We start from the raw sequence: 19827 nt of genomic DNA, 5'->3' as shown, positions 1-19827 counted from the left end.
TAATAAATGTTTGATTTGTAAACCTATTTTACATACCTATATACCCTGGGTTGCATAAAAATTTCTTAGGCAAAAAGGTCTCACAAGTGGAAAAAATTTAAGAAGCCTTGTGCTAGGAGATGAGGATACAATGACAAAAATGAAATAGACCCTGACCTTGGGTGGTTTACATTCTGTTGGAGGGGACAACATACCCTCAATGTGTGTATATGCCAATAAACAAATACAATGGGAAAAGTTTTGGTAGGAGCAGTATTAGAAGCCAGGACAACTAGGAAAGAGTTCATGGAGAAGCTGTCTCTTGAGCAGTGTTAGAGGGAAATCAGGAATTTTATCCTATCCTCTGCATGGAAGAGAGAGAGAGAGACAGAGAGACAGAGAGAGAGACAGAGAGAGAGAGAGACAGAGAGAGAGAGAGACGGAGAGAGAGAGAGAGAGAGACAGAGAGAGAGAGAGAGACAGAGACAGAGACAGAGAGACAGACAGACAGACAGAGAGACAGAGAGACACAGAGAGAGAGAGACAGAAAGAGACAGAGACAGAGACAGAGAGAGAGACAGAAAGAGGCAGAGACAGAGATACAGAGACAGAGACAGAGACACAGAGAGAGAGACAGAGACAGAGAGACAGATGGGGAAGAAGGAGTAAAGGCAGAAGGGAGGGAGGAAGGTTCAGAGATAGAGAAAAAAAAGATGTAGACCACTAGAGAAACATAATGAGAGAGAAACAGAGAGGGAATAGACACAATCAGAGAGATATGGATAATTTAAGGGCTTAAATTTACAATTTGTAAATAGCTTTACATATATTAGCTCCCACCTCAGTGCCTTTGCACTGGCTGTCTCTCATGCCTGGAATGTTCTCTTTCCTCACCTTCCCTCTTGACTTTTTTCAAGAATCAGCTCAAATTTCACCTTTTACTGCAGGATGTCTTTCCCAGTCCCTACAGCTGCTAGCACCTTCCCTCTGAGATTACCTTTCAACCACTCTGCATATATGTTGCATGTACCTAGTTATTTCCACATAGTCTTTCCCATTACAATGTTAACTACTTGAGGACAGGGACTAGCAGTTTTTCCCCTTCCTTTGCATGCCCAACATGTACCACAGTACCTAGGACATAGTAAGTACTTATTAAATGCTTTTTGATTGACTGATTTTTTTTAGATCCTCACAACTACCATCTTGAGATAATTGCTATTATTCTCTTGATTTTACAGTTAAGGAAACTGAATCTGAGAGAAGTTAATGACTTGCCATACAACTAATAACTGTGTGAGGCAGAATTCTAACTCAGGTCTTCCTGAGTCTTATTACATCACACTATTGACTCTGCCTCCTCACCAAAGGAGTAACTAGCTCATGATTTCATTTAACTCTGCAGGAGTCTAGCTATGGAAGAAATTGAGGGGAAGGGTGAATAACATTAGTTATTCTCTAAGAGGAGCAAAATGGAAATTCAAGAGAAGAGAATTCTGTGGAGCTAACAGGAAATATGTGTCAAATGCTAGCAAATACTATAGAAATAATTTCTCCCCTTCCTCTCTGCAGGTTTTGAGGCTGCCTAGATTGGTGACATCTTGAAAGAATTATTTAGGTGCAGCAGGATATGGCCAAGCAGCTGGTATATGAGACAAGAGATGATTAGATTCCAGCCTGGGTGTCAGGAAAGCAACAGTATGGAAGGATAGACAGGGAAGTTGTATTTCAGGAGTGGTTAGACATGGAATTATGGCAAATTCTATGGCATAAAAATGGTCAAGAATCCTGGCCTCATTTAGAATGGGGAAGATGAAGAGACAGGGCAGCCTAACAGGAACTGACACTCATCCCTCTTCTCCTTACTCCTTTTATATTATTTAGCTCTTCAATATCTTTCCTTGGGCAATGAAATATCTGCCAGGATCTCACCAGAAGCTCTTTAGAGAATGGAAGAAGGTGGAGTCCTTGTAGAATGTGTCATCAAACAACATAAGGAAGATTTAAACCCAGAGGAATCTCCGGACTTCATTGATGCTTACCTGAAGGAGCTGTCCAAGGTAATGGAGATAACACAGAAAGCCGGATTTGTGTGTTTAAAAACAAACAAACAAACAAAAAACAGTGCAGAGATGTGGGCATAAGTGTGTTCAAATGTTCCAAACTTTACATCTGCCTCATAATATAAGTATATTTCCTCAAAGCGCTCACAATTTTTACTTATACCTGGAAGGGACCATAGGGCTTAATGAGTTTGAACCCCTGATTTTTTTTTTTGTTAGGCAATGGGTTTGAGTGACTTGCCCAGGGTCACACAGCTAGTAAGTGTTATGCATCTGAGGACAGATTCGAACTCAGGTCCTCCTGAATCCAGGTTTGGTGCTCTATCCACTGTGCCACCGAGCTGCCCCCAACCTCCTGATTTTGTATGGAAGGAGGGTGAAACTGAGGCATAGAGGGGTTAATTGACTTGCTCCAGTCACACAGCTATTGGGAATCTTAGGCTAGAATTAAACCTAACTTTTTCTGTTTCCAAGTCCGGTGTCCTTTTCATTTGAACCTACTCTGACTGGGATTAAGTCTTGCTCCTGATATTTCAGTCCTTTGAATCCATCTCTCTGCACCTCACTTTTCTCATCCATAACATTAAGATATTCTATCTACCCCCTATCCTATCCAGAATTATTTTGTATATGTTCTTTGTAAACCTCACAACACTATAAAAATCAGTTAAATTATAAATCTTATAAGCACAATCAAAATATAACCACCTTTAAAAATTTTTGCAGTAAACATGTGGGCAGCATTGCAGCCCGTATCACTCGTGAGTACTGTAGATTCAGATTAAAAACATAATTTAGAAATATTTAACAAAATAAATAAAAATACATTTGAACTTACATAATGTAAGTCAATATGTAGCCCCCAAAGATCCTTACATATGGTTTGGTGGCCCTATTTCTTTGGAGTTTGACATAATTGGAGTTCTTTTCCAAATTCAAGATTTTGTAATTATGTCCTATATGGTTCAAGAACGCTGGACCTCTATTTGAATTCCAGATCCTGAATTCATCAGTCAAATTTACCTGGAAACAAATCATTTCTCTAAGTTTCAGTATTTTCATTTGAAAAATGGGTACAATATTATTGATACTACCTACCTCAGAAGATTATGGGGAAAGTAGCTGACAAATTGTAAAGCATTTGGATACTATTAGTTTTCTCATGATTAAAAGACTGAATCAATTGGGTAAAATATCTATTCTTACCTAGAAGAATATTAATGCTAATAAATGAAAAATACAACTGCTACTTCGATGCATATGGCACTTCAAGGCTTATAAAATGTTCTGGTTTTTATTTTCCACTCCAAGCAATGCCATGAGATAGCCAGCACAGATATTATCTACATTTCCAGATGAGGAAACTGAAACTAAATGATATTAAAGGATTTGTCCAATAATCATGGAGCATGGACATATAAACTCAGCTCTTTTGACTGAATGCTTTATTTTCAGAGAATGAAACAGGTGAGGGATACACCTAGAACTAAAGGAAGGTCACCAAGGCAACTATACTGCACGCGAATAGATCGCTGGATTTGGCGTCAGGAAGACCTGAGTTCAAATACAATCTCAGACACTAGCCATGTGATCCAGGGAAAGTGACAAAATCTCTGTTTCCCTCAGTATCCTCAATTGTAAAATGAGACAATAACACCTCCTATTTCACAGGGTTGTTGTGAGGATCACATGAAATCATATTTGTGAAACCCTTATCACAGTGTTTGGCACATGGCAGTTGCTACAGAGAAATGCTAGCTCTTATTATTCTGTATTTTACAACCAGCTTTATTCCTGCCAGATGAAGAAATATCCACAGCCACTAACAGGTAAGTGGAGAGGTTTTTAGTAGAGAGAAAATAAAAGTAATTAGAATAATAATAAGGGCAATGAAGAAAAAGAGAAGGGAAAGGAGATGGAGGAGGAGGGGGTGGATGAGACAGATGAGGAAGAGAACGAAAGAGATGAAGTAAAGGAGGAGGAGAGAGAAAAGGAGAAGAAATAAAAGAAAGAGGGGGAGAATGAATTCAATACAAATGAATAAAGATGCAAATTCAATAGAAGCCTAACCCCAGCAAAGATCAGCAATGTGCTTCAGTGCGCTAATGGCACAGCAGATAAGCTATGAGAGGCCTGTAGCCAGGATGAAGCCGTGAGCTGCCAACCCACTAAAGTCTGGTGCAACAGACGCTAGTAGGAGTGATTCCAACATAACAGCCCCCGGAGCAAGCCTCCACATCAAGCCAGCAACCAGACCCTGGCCTCCAGCACAAGAAGCATGGGACAGCGCCCCCCTGTGCCCCAGGAGTAGAGCTCAACTTTACATAGTTATGAAATAGCCTGGAAAATGAGCAAAACAAAAGTCTGACCACAGAAACATATTATGGAAACAGGGAAGATCAAAACACAAACTCAGAAGAGGACAACAATGGCAAACACCTACATGCAAAGCCTCAAAGAAAATGTGAATTAGTCTCAAGCCCAAAAAGCCCTCCTGGAAAGGCTCAAAGAGTATTTTGAAAATCAAATAAGGAGGTAGAAGAAAAAAATTTTTAAATAAGTGAGAGCTATGCAAGAGAATTGTGAAAAGAAGATCCAACAGCTTGGAAAAGGAAAACATAAAAATGAACTGAAGAAAACAACTCCTAGAAAGTATGATTGGCCAAATGGAAAAGTAGGTGCAAAAGGTAATTGAAGAAAATAATTCTTTAAAAATTAGAATTGTGAAAGTGTTAGCTAATGACTCTATGAGACATCGAGACTCAGTCAAACAGAATCAAAACAATGAAAAACAGATGAAAATGTAAAATACCTCACTGGAAAAACAATTAAGCTGGAAAATAGATTGAGGAGGAATAAGATATTCTGGGAAGATGGTGGAGTAGGTCAGAAATTTCTAGGCTCTAAAGATTTCCTTCACAAACAGAAAACCGCTATGAAATGAATGTGGAGCAGCAAAATTAAATAGGTAAAGGAGTTGTGCTTTTAGAACATCTTAAGAGGACCTCAGAGAAGATTCCAGTGGCTGAGGTTTGGTGTGAGGGAAGTGTAAACACCTTCAGAGCAACTCATCTGAATCAACAAACTGTAGGCCTTTAGAGAAGCAGACCAGGCCTCAAGAAATTTTACCTCAATTTTCATATTATTCATGATCTAAAGAAATTTTACCTCAGAAACTTTTACTTCACAAACTTTTACCTCCCAAATTTTCATCTAAAGAAGAGCAGAGGCTGAGAGAGGGAAGATCAAAGAATGTCGTGCTTTTACTAGAAGTCAGGTCCAGCAGTAATGACTAGATAAGATTAATCCCTGGCTGTGGCTGTGGGCAAGAAGGGGTGAGCACATGACAGGTGAGAGAGGTATCCCAGAGAGCAATAACATTTTCCAGACAGCATGGCTGGGACTTAGGGGAGGAAGGGAGGAGTCCTAAGGTTGAGCCCCCAAACAGAAGTCAGAAAACAATGCAAACAAGGAACTTAGGCCTGGGGCACCATTATCCACAACTCAGGATTAAAACTTCATCACAGTAATATTTAGCTATGTGAAATAATATGCATCAAATTAAAAATAAAAATGAGTAAGCAAGGGAAAGAAAACCCAACCATTGATAGCTACATTGTTGCAAAAGAAGACCTGGATTTTTATTCAGAGGAAGATAGTGAGGTAAAAAAAAGCCACTCCTACCCTAAAGAGTAATGTCAAATGGTCACAAGTCCAAAAAGAAATCTTTTTTTTTTTTGGCTTTTAGGCAATTGGGGTTAAGTGACTTGCCCAAGGTCACACAGCTAGTAAGTGTTAAGTGTTGGATCTGAGGCCGGATTTGAACTCAGGTCCTCCTGACTTCAGGGCCGGTGCTCTATCTACTGTGCCACCTAGCTGCCCCCCCAAAAGAAATCTTAAAAGAAAATTAAAAAAATAATTTTAAAATTAAATAAGAGAGACTGAGGAAAAATTAGAAAAAATAAAAACAATCTAAGAAAATTATGAAAAGAAAGTTAATGAATTAGAAAAGGAGATATAAAACTTAAGGAAGAAAATAACTCCTTTTAAACTAGAAATGGGCAAGTGGAATCAAATTACATTATAAGACATCAAGATATACTAGCACTAGATAAAATCTAGAGAATCTGAAACATCTCATTAGAAAAACAACTGATCTAGGGAACAGATTGAGGTGAGGGTGTATAAGAATTGTTAGTCTACCTGAACATTGTGATCAGAAAAATATCCAGATACAATATTGTAAAAAAAACTATTAAAGAAAATTGCCCTGAAGTTCTAGAACAAGAAGATAAAGTAGAAATAAAAAAGAATCCACTGATCATCACCTGAAAGAGATCCCAAGAAGAAAACTTACAGGAATGTCATAGCTCAGTTTCATAATTCACAGGTTAAAGAGGAAATAATGCGAGCACCAAGAAAATAAAAACAATTGAAACACTACAGAAAAAACAATAAGGATTTCACAAGACCTAATTGTTTATATACTAAAAGACTTTAGGTCTTGGGAAATTATGTTTCAAAGAGCAAAGAAGCTGGAGTTGCATCCAAGAATAACTTATCCAGCAAAGTTGAGCTATGACTCTGAATGAAAACAGAGACATTTGATCAACTGAAAGACTTATGGGTATTTGTAACCAAAACACCAGAAGACAATGCAAAATTCAATATAAAAGATCCAGAAGAAACATAAGGAAATCATTAAAGATCAATTGCAAGGTTCTGATTAAGGTCAAACTGTTGATTTATGAAACTTGAAAATGTTATTAATATTAGTAATTGCTGGTTATTAGTAGTAGTAATAGTATTTCTAAACCTATTTGCATTACTGAGATAGTGTCAAAGAAAAGTTGAGGCTGAATTGTGTATGATGAGGCAATTCTAAAAATAAAATTGGGTAGGAAAAGAGTAAACAGAGAAAGTATCTCATAAAAATGGGGCATGAAAGCAAGAATTTATACAGAGCAAACAGTTGGAGGTAGAAAGCTGGTAATATTGGATCCTTACTCTCATCTGGGTAGAAGAGGAAACACCATACTCATCTGGAGAGGTTTAGAAGTCTTACAGACTTCTAGAGAGGTGAGAAAACTGGGAATAGGGTGAGAGAGAGGCTATTAGAAAGATATTTAAATTAAGATTAGGAGGGTCAGGTGAATAGATAAAGAAGGGCCTTTTAGAGGGGTGGCTAAAATAAGGAATAAAAGGGTAAGAAGAGAAGATAAAGTAACAAGGATGGGATGAAAAGAGAGGCTGAGAAGGAAACTAGTAAGTAAAAATAAGATGGAGGAAACACAAATAGTAATTATAAATTAAAATATGAATTAGTAAAAATAATAACAAAATTCATTTGGAAAAGAACAAAATACCAAGAATATCGAAGGAAATATTTAAAAAAAGTATAGAGGAAAGATCTTTAGCAGTACCAGATCCTAACTATACTACGAGGGAGTAATTATCAAAACTATCTGATATTAACTGAGCAATAGAAAGGTAGGTGAATGGAATAGAGTAGAAATACAATTTACAGCAGTGAATAAACATAAAAATCTTGTATTTGACAAGTATAATGAGTTAAGATTTTTGGATAAGACTTCATTATTTGATCAAAAAAATTTTGTGGAAACTGGAAGCAGTACGGCAGAAACTGGGCATAGCCCAGTAGCTTACGTTATTTACCAAGATAAGGTCAAAATGTATTCATGACCTACATATAAAGAGACATTTTACAAGAAAATTAGAACACTGAACATATAACTTACCAGTCTTCTAGATAGGAGAACAATTCATGAATAAACAAGAATTAAAGAGCAAAATTAGGTATAAAATGGATAATTTGAATTACATTCAATTAAAAAGTTTGTTCAAATAAAACACATGCAGCCAAGATTAGAAGAAAAGGAGAAAATTTGAGGGGGGGGAATCATATAGATGATTTATCAGAAAAAGGTCTCATCTCAAAAATATGTAAAGAACTTTGTCAAAATTATAATAATGAGTCATTCCCCAACTAATAAATGATCAAAGGACTTGAACAGGCAGTTTTCCAATAAATAAATCAAAACAACTTATAGTGATATGAAAAATTATCTAAATCATTATTGAAAAATTGATAAGAATACAGATCATTTTCCAATTGATGAATGGTCAAAGGATATGAACAATCAGTTTTCAGGTGAAGAAACCAAAACTATTATAGTTATATGAAAAAATGCTCTAAATCACAAATGATTAGAGAAACAAACAAATTAAATTAAAATAACTCTAAGGTACCACATCCACCTACAGATTGGCTAATATGAAAGAAAAGGCAAATATGAACACTGTAGAGGATGGGATAAGCTTGGGACATAGGCATTTATGTAACCTATATCAAATTGCTTACTGTCTTATTGAGGGTGGGTGGGAAGGAGGGAAGAAATTGGTAACTCATTATTTTATATAAAAAAGAACATTAAAATTGTCTTTACATGTAGTTGGAAACATAATATTTCAAAGATAAAAAAGAAATAGGAATTCTCATTCTTAGGAACAGTTACTGTATTCTTGGGTGTTAGTGGGAAGCCCAGGATCTGCCACCTGGACTCTTCTAAGACCCCACTGAGGGTGTAACTCCTCATACTTGGAGGCAGTCATCATCATTATTGTTATTATCGTTATTATTTTTATTCACCAAGTGATGCCTGCCCTTTTAATTTAAGGATAACATCCATTCTAGTTTTGATGAAAAAAATTTAGTCTTCTGCACCCTGGACCTCTTCTTTGCTGGAACAGAGACAACTTCGACCACTCTGAGGTGGGCGCTGCTGTATATGGCCTTTTATCCAGAGATCCAAGGTACAGTGATTGCTCCAGGCTATGTACCCAATTAGAATTCTGCCCAGAAGAGGTCCCATTTAAAGCTTTACACACGTCATCTTTTTCAATTCTCATTGGAATAGAGCAGTGATTACCATTTTTCACAATCATGCAGTCCCCTTTTGAACATCAAAATTTCTTTTAGCTCCCATATGATGGTAGTTGCTGACTTGGGCAGTAGAGTGTAGCATTTGGAGTCAAGAAGATGTGAATTCAAATCCTGCCTCAGGAATTCACAAACCATGTGAACCTGAGCAAATCACATAACTTCTCTCAGCCTCTGTATCCTCATTTATAAGATGGGGGTAATAATAGTCCTTACCTCAAAGGGTTGTAATGAGGTTTAAACAAGTTAACAAACATAATGTGCTTTGTAAGCCTGAAAGTTTTATATAAATAGCAAATATTATTTTATTATTATTAATTATTTTGTTAATGCACTGTAACTTTTTTGATTGAAAAGGTATGTGATAACAAAAAGTAACATTTTAAATTTTTTTGTATTCTATTAAATATGATAAATCTCCATAGATTTAAAAATAAAAATATTTAAGTGAAGGATACATTATGAATCAAATCTATAGAAGGTCATAACATCTTTAGATTTAGAGTTGGAAGGTATCTTACAGACCATAAAATCCAACCCATCTCTTGACACAAAGAATGATACAAAATGACCCTCAGCCTTCTGTAGTCAGCTCCTGCTACTACAATGACAACACCAGAATGATGGGAAATGGGCTAAGAATCACACTGTCAACAAGCACTAACTTAATTATCAGCTACTCTAATATATTTATATTGCATGTTATATATTAGATTTATTATATTATATAGTTCATATATTATATATAAACATACTATAATTATAAGCTTATAAGCTACTCTAAAGGGTGATCTGGCCATTGCCCACAAATGTACAATTTTCTGAATTCATCAATTCCGAAATTCCCTTATCTGATCTCAATCTATTGATATTCCACCTCTTCCTCTGCCTTCCTTGACTGCCAATCTCTTGACTCCTCAGTTCCCTGACAGGCCATCACCCTTGCATTAGCCACACACTCCTAATTTTTCCATCTTGACCCCTTCATGAACCATTCAATCTATACTTCCCCCACTATGGTACCATCTCTCTTGTCCTATCGAACATCAAGCTCAGTTCACTTCAACTATCACTGGCCTTCAGTCTCATTCATATGCATTAAATGAATGTAAGGGAAGCCACAAAACCAGATTGACTGTGTCCACTACTAATTCATTTTATGCAATCTCATAATTATTGCAGCAAGGTAATCTTTTTACATTTCCCTAATTAATTAATTTTCCTATCCACTGAAGTAGCTCTTCCAAACCTTCTCATCCTTTCACATGGGAGCATGACTCCCTCTCCCTCAACCACTTCAGCTGTGAAACTTGCCTCATATTTTACTGTAAATTGATATATATAGACATATGATATTTTATTTTTTCTTAAATTACATGTAAAATGCTTTTTAATATTTTTTTAAAGTTTTGAGCTTCAAATTCCATCCCTCCCTCTCCTTCTTCCTTCCTGAGATGGTAAGCAATCAGACACAGGTTAGACATGTACGCTAATGTAAAACATTTCCTTATTAGTCATTTTGTGTAAGAAGACTTGTATAAAAATGAAAGAGATGAAGAAAGTGAAAAATAGCACTCTTCAGTCTGTATTCAGACAATATGGTTTCTTTCTCTGCAGGCAGATAGTATACTTCATCATTAGTCCTTTGGGGTAATTTGGATCATTGTAGTCATTCACAGTTCTTCAGCATACAATATTGCTTCTACTGTGTACAAGATTCTCCTGGTTCTGCAGACTTCACTTTGCATCAATTCATTTTACTGAGAATATTGAGGCCATTCACCTTGAATTCCCTCATCTCCCCTCCTTCTCCTCTCACATAACCCTTTTTGTCACTACTGTCTCCCTCAATCCTATATCCCATGAAGATGTAACTCATACCTTTGCTAATGTCAACTCTGCTAGATATACTAATGATCCCATTCCAGTCCATATTCTTTAGAAGATTGTTGTCTCTATCTTTCCCACTCTATCATTTATTTCCAACTATACCCTGTGAACTGGCTGCTTCCTTACTGCCTAGCAACATACCCATGTCTCCCCTATTCTAAAAAAAACCAAAAAACAAAACCAAAAAAACTTACTTGATCCATTCCCACTATTGTCCCATATTGGTTCTCTTTTGTGGCTAATCCTTGAGAAGGCCATCTAGAAGAGATGCATTGAGTTCCTTTCATCTCATTCTTAATTTTCTAGTATGTCTTCCAATTTTATCATTCAACTGAAACCCATCTTTTCAAGGTAACTAATGATCTCTTAATTCCCATATAGAATGACATCTTCTCAGTTTTCATCGACTTTGACCTGTCTTTCACACTGCCAATCATTTTTCTTCTCTTGATATTCGCTTTTCTCTATATTTTCATAATACTCTTTCTGAGCCACCCTTCTATCTATCTGACCACTCCTCAGTCTCCTTTGATAGACCTTAGTCCAGGTCACACCTGTGTCCAGGTCACACATATAGTTGTTTCACAGGGCTCTGCCCTGGGCCTTCTCTTCTCCCTCTATACCTTTTCAGTCCCTGATTTCATCTACTCCTAAGGATTCAATTTTCATCTTTATGCTAAAAATTCTCAAATATATTTATCCAGCCCTAAGCTCTCTGCTGACCCCCAGTTTCTCATCTCCAACTACCTATTGCACTAAAATGTGTGAACTAAATGTTAAATTTTTAAATTCAATGTTAAATTTGATATGTACAAAGCAGAATTCATTCTCTTTCCCCTAAACTCTCCTCCACTCCTACCTTTCTTATTACTATAGAGTGCAACACCATCCTCCAGTTCCTCAGTCTCAAAACTTAGGAATCATCCTCAAATCCTCATAATCTCTTGCATACCCCCCCTTTAATCAGTTGCTAAGGTCTGTTTCTTTCCCCTTTGAAACATCCCTTGAATATTTCCTCTCCTCTGCCACTATTCACACCTTGGTCCAGATCTCCATATCCCCACACCTGGACTATTGCAATAGTCTGTGGTGGGTTTGCCTGCCTCAAGTCTCTCTGCACTCCAGTCCAGCCTCTATTCCATGATCGTTGAGTGATTTTCCCCACTCAGTAAAATGCAGTGTCACATTATCACCTCCAGGATCAAATAAAATATGCTCTGTGTGGCATTCAAAGTCCATTATGGGCTGCCCCCTCCTAATTTCCTAGTCTCTTTAGACCTAACTCCTTGAAACCTATCCTTTGTTTCAGTGCCAATGGCCTCTTAGCTGTCCCACCAAGAAAACCCTCATTCTCTTGGCTCTGGACATTTTCTCTGGCTGTCCCCTTATTTCTGGAATGTTTTCCCTCCTTATCTTTGCATCCTGGCTTTCCTGTCATCCTTCAATTCCCAGAAGAAAGCCCACTTTCAGCGAAAAGACATTCCTAATGCCCGTTAATCTTAGTGCGTTCCCTCTGTCATTATCTCCAACTTATCCTGCATGTATCTTGTTTGCATGTCATCTCCATCATTAGACTGTGAGCTCCTGGAGGGCAGGGACTGTCTTTTGCATCCTTCTCTCTTCTCAGTGTTTAGTCCAGGGACTGTCTTTTGCATCCTTCTCTCTTCTCAGTATTTAGTCCAGGGACTATCTTTTGCATCCTTCTCTCTTCTCGGTATTTAGTATGGTTCGTGACACACAATAGGTATTTAACCAATGCTTGTTGACTTTACTTGAAATTGTTTCTGTCTACATGGCTCATCATAAATGCTTTGTCAGGGATAAGCTCATGTAGGGACCCAAATTATCTTTCTTCTACAATTACCATCTTGCTCTTCAGAACTGCCTTCTACATCTGGTTTACTTGGACTCAGGAATCATTGCACACTAAATATAAAGCAATATAAATAAATATAATATACAAAAATAAATTTAAAGAGCTTAGAGACAGTGTAATCAAACCTGATTATTTTAGAGATAGGGAAACCAAGGCCTCAAGGAGTTCAATGACTTGCCCATGCACACTCAAATAGTGATGGGTAAAGCTGAAATTTGAATCCAGGTCTTCTGTCTTTAACTCCAGCATGCCTTCCACGATACCAGTTCCTGGATGTCTTCCTAACAAGGCAAACATCCCTATTTGCAATTAATCAGTTAAGTCTCCATGTTTCTAAGCTGTGGGGATTGGAACTTTTGTTGAAGTGTCAAACCAAACTTTAACACAACTACATATGTGGCTATGTTTCTCCTACATGATCAAAAAAAACTGGAAGGGGGGGAAGCCCTGAGTTCAAATCCACCAAGATTTGTGACTCTGAGCAAGTCACTTCAATTATGTCTGCTTCATTTTAATCTACAAAATTGGGATAACAATAGCACTGTCCTCCTGGCATTATTGTGAGGATCAAATGAGATATTTGTAAAATGTTTCACAAACTTTAAAGTACTCTCTATATGTGAGCTATTATTTGAGTCTCAAAAAAGTCTACCTTCCTTTCCAGGCAAAGTACAAGCTGAAATTGACCAGGTAATCGGCCAGTCAAGGCAGCCTACCATGGCTGATAAGGAGAATATGCCCTACAGTAATGCAACCATTCATGAAGTTCAGAGAATTGGTGATCTTCTTCCTTTCAACGTTCCCAGGGTGGCCAAAGTTGATACCACAGTGGCAGGATATCACGTGCCAAAGGTAAATGACTTTTTCTCCCATGAACCTGAAGGGGCTCCATGGCTTCCATATACCCTGGGGTGTGGATTTGAAGAAAGTGAAACAATTGTACACCGTAATAGTAACATTGTGAAATTATCAATGATAGACTTAGCTCTTCTCAGCAATGCAATGATCTAAGACACTTCCAAAAAACTCATGACGGAAAATGCTATCCCCATGTGGAGAAAGAACTATGGAGTCTGAATACAGATCGAAGCATACTATTTTATTTTTTTTCTTTCCTGTGGTTTTTCTCTTTTGTTCTGATTCTTCTTTCACAACATGATTAATATGGAAATATGTTTAATAAGATGGTATGTATAGCTTATATCAGATTGCATGCCATGTTGGAGATGGGGGAGAAAAGGGAAAGGAAAAATTTAGAACTCAAAATCTTATGAAATAGAATGTTGAAAACTAAAAATAAATAAATATATTTTTTTAAAGGTGAAATAAAAAAGCATGTACTGTAGAACAAAGGTTCTTGGTCTAGGGTGCATGAATTTGGTCTTTAAATATGCACACACACATACACACACACACACACACATATATACATATATATATATATATGCATTTTATTTCCATAGTATTGAAGATTTTTTGTGGTCTATGTATGGGGTTTTTTTTTGTATTTTAAAAGCATTATTCTGAGATAGGAAGCATAAGTTTCACTATAATGACTGCCAAAGAGCTCCATGATAAAAAAAAAAGTGACAAAACTTTGTACTAGAATCTTAAAATAATTGATTCTCACAATTAGATGAAAAAAAAACCACTGGATTTGGAGGCAGAGGGACTGGGTTTAAAACCTAGTTTTGATACTAGGTTTAAATTACTTTTGCACATTTAGGTTCTTTATGTGTGACATCACTATGTGTGACACCTCCCTAGGACTCAGTTTCCCATTTGAAAAATGAGATGGTTTGACTACATGATCATTAAATGTTCTTCCAACTGTTCTGGACTCATAGCCACGTGAGCACGATTGATGTAGCCTGGACCTTCCCCAACTTCTTCTGGCCAAAACAAATCATATTTGCCCAGACAGCAATGGTTTCTCAGTCACAGTGGGTACAGAGACTCAGGCAGACACTGAGTACAGAATTCTGAAGGAGTTGTTTATATCCCCCACCCCCCTCATTGCACTTCTGGGACCTGGCCAGAGGAGTTCCACCAATGCCCTTTCCTGGGGTCCAGGCTCTAATCCAGGTTGCCCCTTTCAAAGAAATCACTTTAGGCCCTGGGCCTAAATGGAAATCATGATTGAGAAATCATTTTAATAATTCCTAGTTTCATAGAGCTCCATCACCTCAAAAGAATTTCTTCAAGTCAATAAATATTTATAAAATTCCTACTATGTGCCAGGCACTGTGCTAAGTGCTGCTGAGCTTTATAAAAACTTAGGTTTTCTGGCCTAAGTTTCATTTATTTTTTATCTGCTGAGTTGATAACTATGTATAAGACCCTATGAGGAATACAGAGCACAAAAATGAGCATGCCACCTGAAAGAAGGATGAAGGAGGCCGCCCAGCTTGATAGGACATTGCTGTTCTCACCTCCATCCATTTGCACAGCAGAGGCTGCTGCCCCAGATTAGTCGGCACCTTCTCCTCCCTCCTGCCTGTTAGAACCCCCAACTTCATTCAAGGCTCAGCTCTGAGGCTTCCTCCAGTTGTAAGGACTTTCTCCTTGCTGAAATTCCTTTGTATTACTTAGGATCAGAATATCACAGATTTGAGAGTGGAAGGGACTTTCCAGGCCGTCTATTCCAACCCCTTCACTTGCTAGATATTAAAAAATGGGCCCTAAGAGGGTCTGAGTCACTCCACATCACACAACCAAGAAGAGACAGAATTATAACTCCGATCCTCTGGCTTTGAAGAATCCCTCCTGGGATTCTTGGTTCATGGCTTCAGAGCTGAAAGGAACCTCATTGGTCATCTAGGCCAGTCCTTCACCTTATAGATGAGGAAACTGAGGCCCAGGAAGTTTAAGTAAGATCTCCCAAGGATACTCAGAGGGGAAGTACCAGAGCTTATGTGCAGTGCCTATGCCTGGGGGAATTCTGGGGTTCCAGCAAAGGTCTGTAAAACCATCAGGCAAAACTGGACTTGAAGATGAAACTTTCTTCACTTCAACCACACAGCTGTTCTCTAAAGCATGCAAACCAGCAAGGCAACAATTTTCTCATCCAATTGCGAGAATCAATGATTTTAAGATTCTAGTGCAATGTTTCTTCATCTTTTTTATCATGGAGCTCTTTGGCAGTCAGTATGGTGAAAACTTATGCTCCCTTTCTCAAAATAATGCTTTTAAAGTGTTAAAAAAAAGATCCATAGACTTACCAAAAACCCTCAATTATACAGAAACATACATACATATATATGTATATGTATATGTATATGTATATGTATATGTATATGTATATGTATATGTATATGTATATGTATATGTATATGTATATGTATATGTATATGTATATGTATATGTATATGTATATGTATATGTATATGTATATGTACATGTATATGTATATGTATATATAAATATGTATGTGTGTATATGTAGTATATGTATAGATAAACATCTCTCACTTGATCCTCACAATAACCCTGGGAGGGAGGTGCTGTTATCATTCACGTTTTACAGATAAGAAAACTGGGACAGGCGAGGGGAAGTGACTTGCCCAGGGTCACATAGCTAGTCAGTGAGTATGATATAGGTGAGGGATGAGTCAGGAGGAGGGAGAGCTCATGATAGCATGAAGTGATCAAGGATGACTTCACAGAAGAAGAGGTGAGCAAGCTGAGCTGTGAAGGATAGATGGATAGGGTTTAGAGAGTCCTGAGAGATAAGAAGAAAAGGAACATTTTAGGGAAGTGGACTGAGTTGGGCTTAAGTGTTAAGGAAGACTTAGTTTAAGTATGGAGGTAGAGAGACAAATTGGAATAGTGGGAAGAGTGTTGAACTTGGAGTCTTAAAGACCAGGGTTCAAATGATGAGCTGTGTGATGCTGGGCAAGTCACTTAACCTTTTGTGGTGTAAAATTATGGGGATGGGCTCTAGGTCCCCCCAAACCTAACACCATGATTTCATACTCTCTGGGAAGCAGAGATTACTCCCAAGATATAGTCTTAAGGCCATGTTTGCTCTAGGATCTCCAGGCCCAGAGGCAGGGCCATGCCTGCTCACTCATACAAACAGGATATAAGAAGGCCTGGGCATACCCACTTCACTGCCCTCTTCTCTAACCTCATCTTTGCCTAACCCTCTGAGCTCCTCTCATGAGGACAATTCCTTCTAAACCAGGTTCTCTAAACACACCCAGGTGTGTCTTTATAGTTAGACACCAGGAAGCTGGAGGTTACAACCCAACAAGACCCAGTGGATAAGAGAGCTGGAACTGGAGGTCAGCAAGATCTGGGTTCAAATCCAGACTGAGATGCTTTTTGTGTAACCCCGGACAAGTAATATCACCTGTCAGCCTCTGTTTCCTCATCCATAAAAAATCTATGACTCTCTAAGACCAGAGTTATTAACTTTGGGTCCATGAAATCAATTTTTTTTGTTTAGATTTTGATGGTTGCATGTCAATACAATCAGTTTCCTTTGTAATCTTATGTTTCTTATTTGATTCATTTTAAAACATGGTTCTGAGAAGGGGTCCAAAGGCCTGCCAGCCTTCCAAACATGTTGGGAGCCCCTGCTCTAAGAAGTCAAGCTATACAATGGGCTTGAACACTAACAAACTGTGTGGCCTTGGCCAGTTTCTTACCCATCACCTGCCCCCTGCCTCAATTCCCTCTTTTGCAAAATGAGAGGGTGTGCCAGGTGTCTTCCAACTCAAAGTTCCTTAGACTCAGTTCTTTTCTCTTGTTTCCAGGGGACCATACTGATGACCAACTTGAATGCCTTGCACAGGGACCCCAAGGAGTGGGCTACCCCAGAAACTTTCAACCAGAACATTTTCTGGAGAATGGTCAATTTAAAAAGAGAGAAGACTTTCTGCCTTTCTCAATAGGTGAGCCACACTCAGTAGGAAGGGGGCGTTAGGCTAGGGGGCACCAACATTTTTAATATTAAAAGCCTTTACAGACTCTACTTCCTAAAACCCACAACCATGTGATGGTGCATATACTATTAACATTCATTGATTGGGAAAATACATCACACAATTTGAAATAGCAGGCCTTTAGATAGCTTTTTAAAGTCTTCAAGAAAGATAACATCCCTTTGGAGTTTCACAGACACCACATGAGGTAGGTAATATAGCTGCCTATTTTACATATGGAGTAACTAAACCTCAGGGAGTTTAGTGATCTACCCATAGTCACACAGTTTTGAAGTGTCTGAGATGAAATTACCCCCAGATTCCTGCACTCTGTCCACGATGCCTCCTGGATGCAAGGTGCGATGGACCCAACAAATCTCTCAAGCGCGTTTTTATTTTATTCACCATAAGATACCTGAAACCATTTGAAAATTAAAAAAAAAAAGTAACGTTAGTCTGCCTGAGGAGACAGCAAGGACTGGGGTGCGTTCTTTAGAGAAAAGCTATGTGGTTGAAGTGAAGAAATTTTCATCTTCAAGTCCTGTTTTGCCTGATGGTTTTACAGACCCTTTGTTAGGACCCCAGAGTACCCACCACCCACAAATTCTGGTGCTCTCCCCTTGGGTATCCTTGAGTAATGTTACTTAAACTTCCTGGGCCTCAGTTTCCTCATTTATAAAGTGAAGGGACTGGACTAGATAACCAATAAAGTTCTTTTCAGTTCTGAAGCCATGAACCAAGAATCCCAGGAATTCAAAGCCAGATGATGTGAGTTATAATTCTGTCTTTTCTTAGTCATGTGATTTGGAGTGACTCAGACCCTCTCGGGGCCCATTTTTTCATCTCTAGTAAGTAATGGGGTTGGAATAGATGACCTGGAAAGTCCCTTCCACCCTCAAATCTGTGATATTCTGATCCTAAGTAAATACAAAGGAATTTCAGCAAGGAGAAAGCCCTGACAACTGGAGGCAGCCTCTGAGCTGAGCTTTGAAAGATGCTGGGGGTTCTAGTGGGCAGGAGGGAGGAGAAGGTGCCGACTGATCTGGGGCAGCAGCCTGTGCTGTGCAAATGGATGGAGGTGGGAACAGCAATGTCCTATCAAGCTGGGCGGCCTCCTTCATCCTTCTTTCAGGTGGCATGCTCACTTGTGGAGCACATCATTTGGGGGAGCCCTTCCTATAGGGGTTGCACTAGATGATTCGCAAGTCATGAAATACTGTTTATTTCCTTCACTTACAAACTTACATTTATAAAAAATTATTTTATAAATTATAAGTCTTAAAATTATTTTAAACTTAACAAACTTCATAAATTTTATTTATTAATAATAAATAAAATGGTAAAGTTTAATTGATTTAAATTCTTCAAAATATTAAAATATATTTAGATTTTGTTAAAATTATATATAATGTGCATATATATGTACATATGTACGTATACACACACACATATACACACATGTACAATTTATATTGTACTTTACATTTTCCGAAGTAGTTTCATCTCTGCTGGGGGATTGCTTCATCATGCTCTCTTCATCTCTCACCTGGACCCCTGCAAGAGGCTCCTAAGTTATCTCCTTGTTTCAAGTCACTCCCCAAACCAATCCATCCTCCACCCAGCTGCCACAATGATTTTCCTAAAGTGTAGGTCTAACAATATTACCCCCTGCTCTCAACCCTTCTCAGTGAGCTCTGAGGACTCCCCACTGCCTCTAAGAGCAAGTATAAACTGCTCTGAGATTGACTGTTCTTCATAACCTGGCCTCATCTTGCCCTTCCTCTCCACCATCTACTGCCAGCTTGGGTGCTGTTCTGCCTACACCAAACTCTCGTCTCTTGACTCCCTGCCTTGGCACTGGCTGTCCCCGAGGCCTAGAATGCCCTCCCTCCTCACTTCCACCATCGAGATCTCTGGCTTCCTTCAAGATCCAGGTCCAGTGCCACCTTCTTCAGGAGGCCCTTCCTGGTCCCTCTTCTCTGTGTATATTTCATATACACCTATTTATGAACATGGTATCCTCTTTCTCATTAGAATGTAAGCTTCTTGAAGGCCAGAATAATTTTTGCTTCTTCATTTTATCTCCAACACTTAACTTAGTGCCTGGCATATAGTAAGTGCTTAATAGAAA

The 19827-nt window shown here is 38.3% G+C and overlaps 1 protein-coding gene across 1 annotated transcript in view; it reads left to right on the top strand.

Annotated features, from left to right (window-relative positions):
- LOC110212978 (cytochrome P450 2J2-like) overlaps positions 1 to 19827 on the top strand; it is a 46531-nt gene that overhangs the window by 15721 nt on the left and 10983 nt on the right. The window contains 6 exon segments of the mRNA XM_020993168.2: positions 1864 to 1942; positions 1945 to 2039; positions 8741 to 8876; positions 13434 to 13621; positions 17529 to 17592; positions 17595 to 17666. Of these exon segments, the coding sequence (XP_020848827.2) occupies positions 1864 to 1942; positions 1945 to 2039; positions 8741 to 8876; positions 13434 to 13621; positions 17529 to 17592; positions 17595 to 17666 (634 nt within the window).

This window comes from Phascolarctos cinereus, unplaced genomic scaffold (assembly GCF_003287225.1).
Source record: "Phascolarctos cinereus isolate Bilbo 61053 unplaced genomic scaffold, phaCin_HiC Scaffold_5;HRSCAF=322, whole genome shotgun sequence".
NCBI classification, from domain to species: Eukaryota; Metazoa; Chordata; class Mammalia; order Diprotodontia; family Phascolarctidae; genus Phascolarctos; species Phascolarctos cinereus.
The sequence above is the reverse complement of the archived record's forward strand: the minus strand, read 5'-3'. Positions and strand labels throughout refer to the sequence as shown.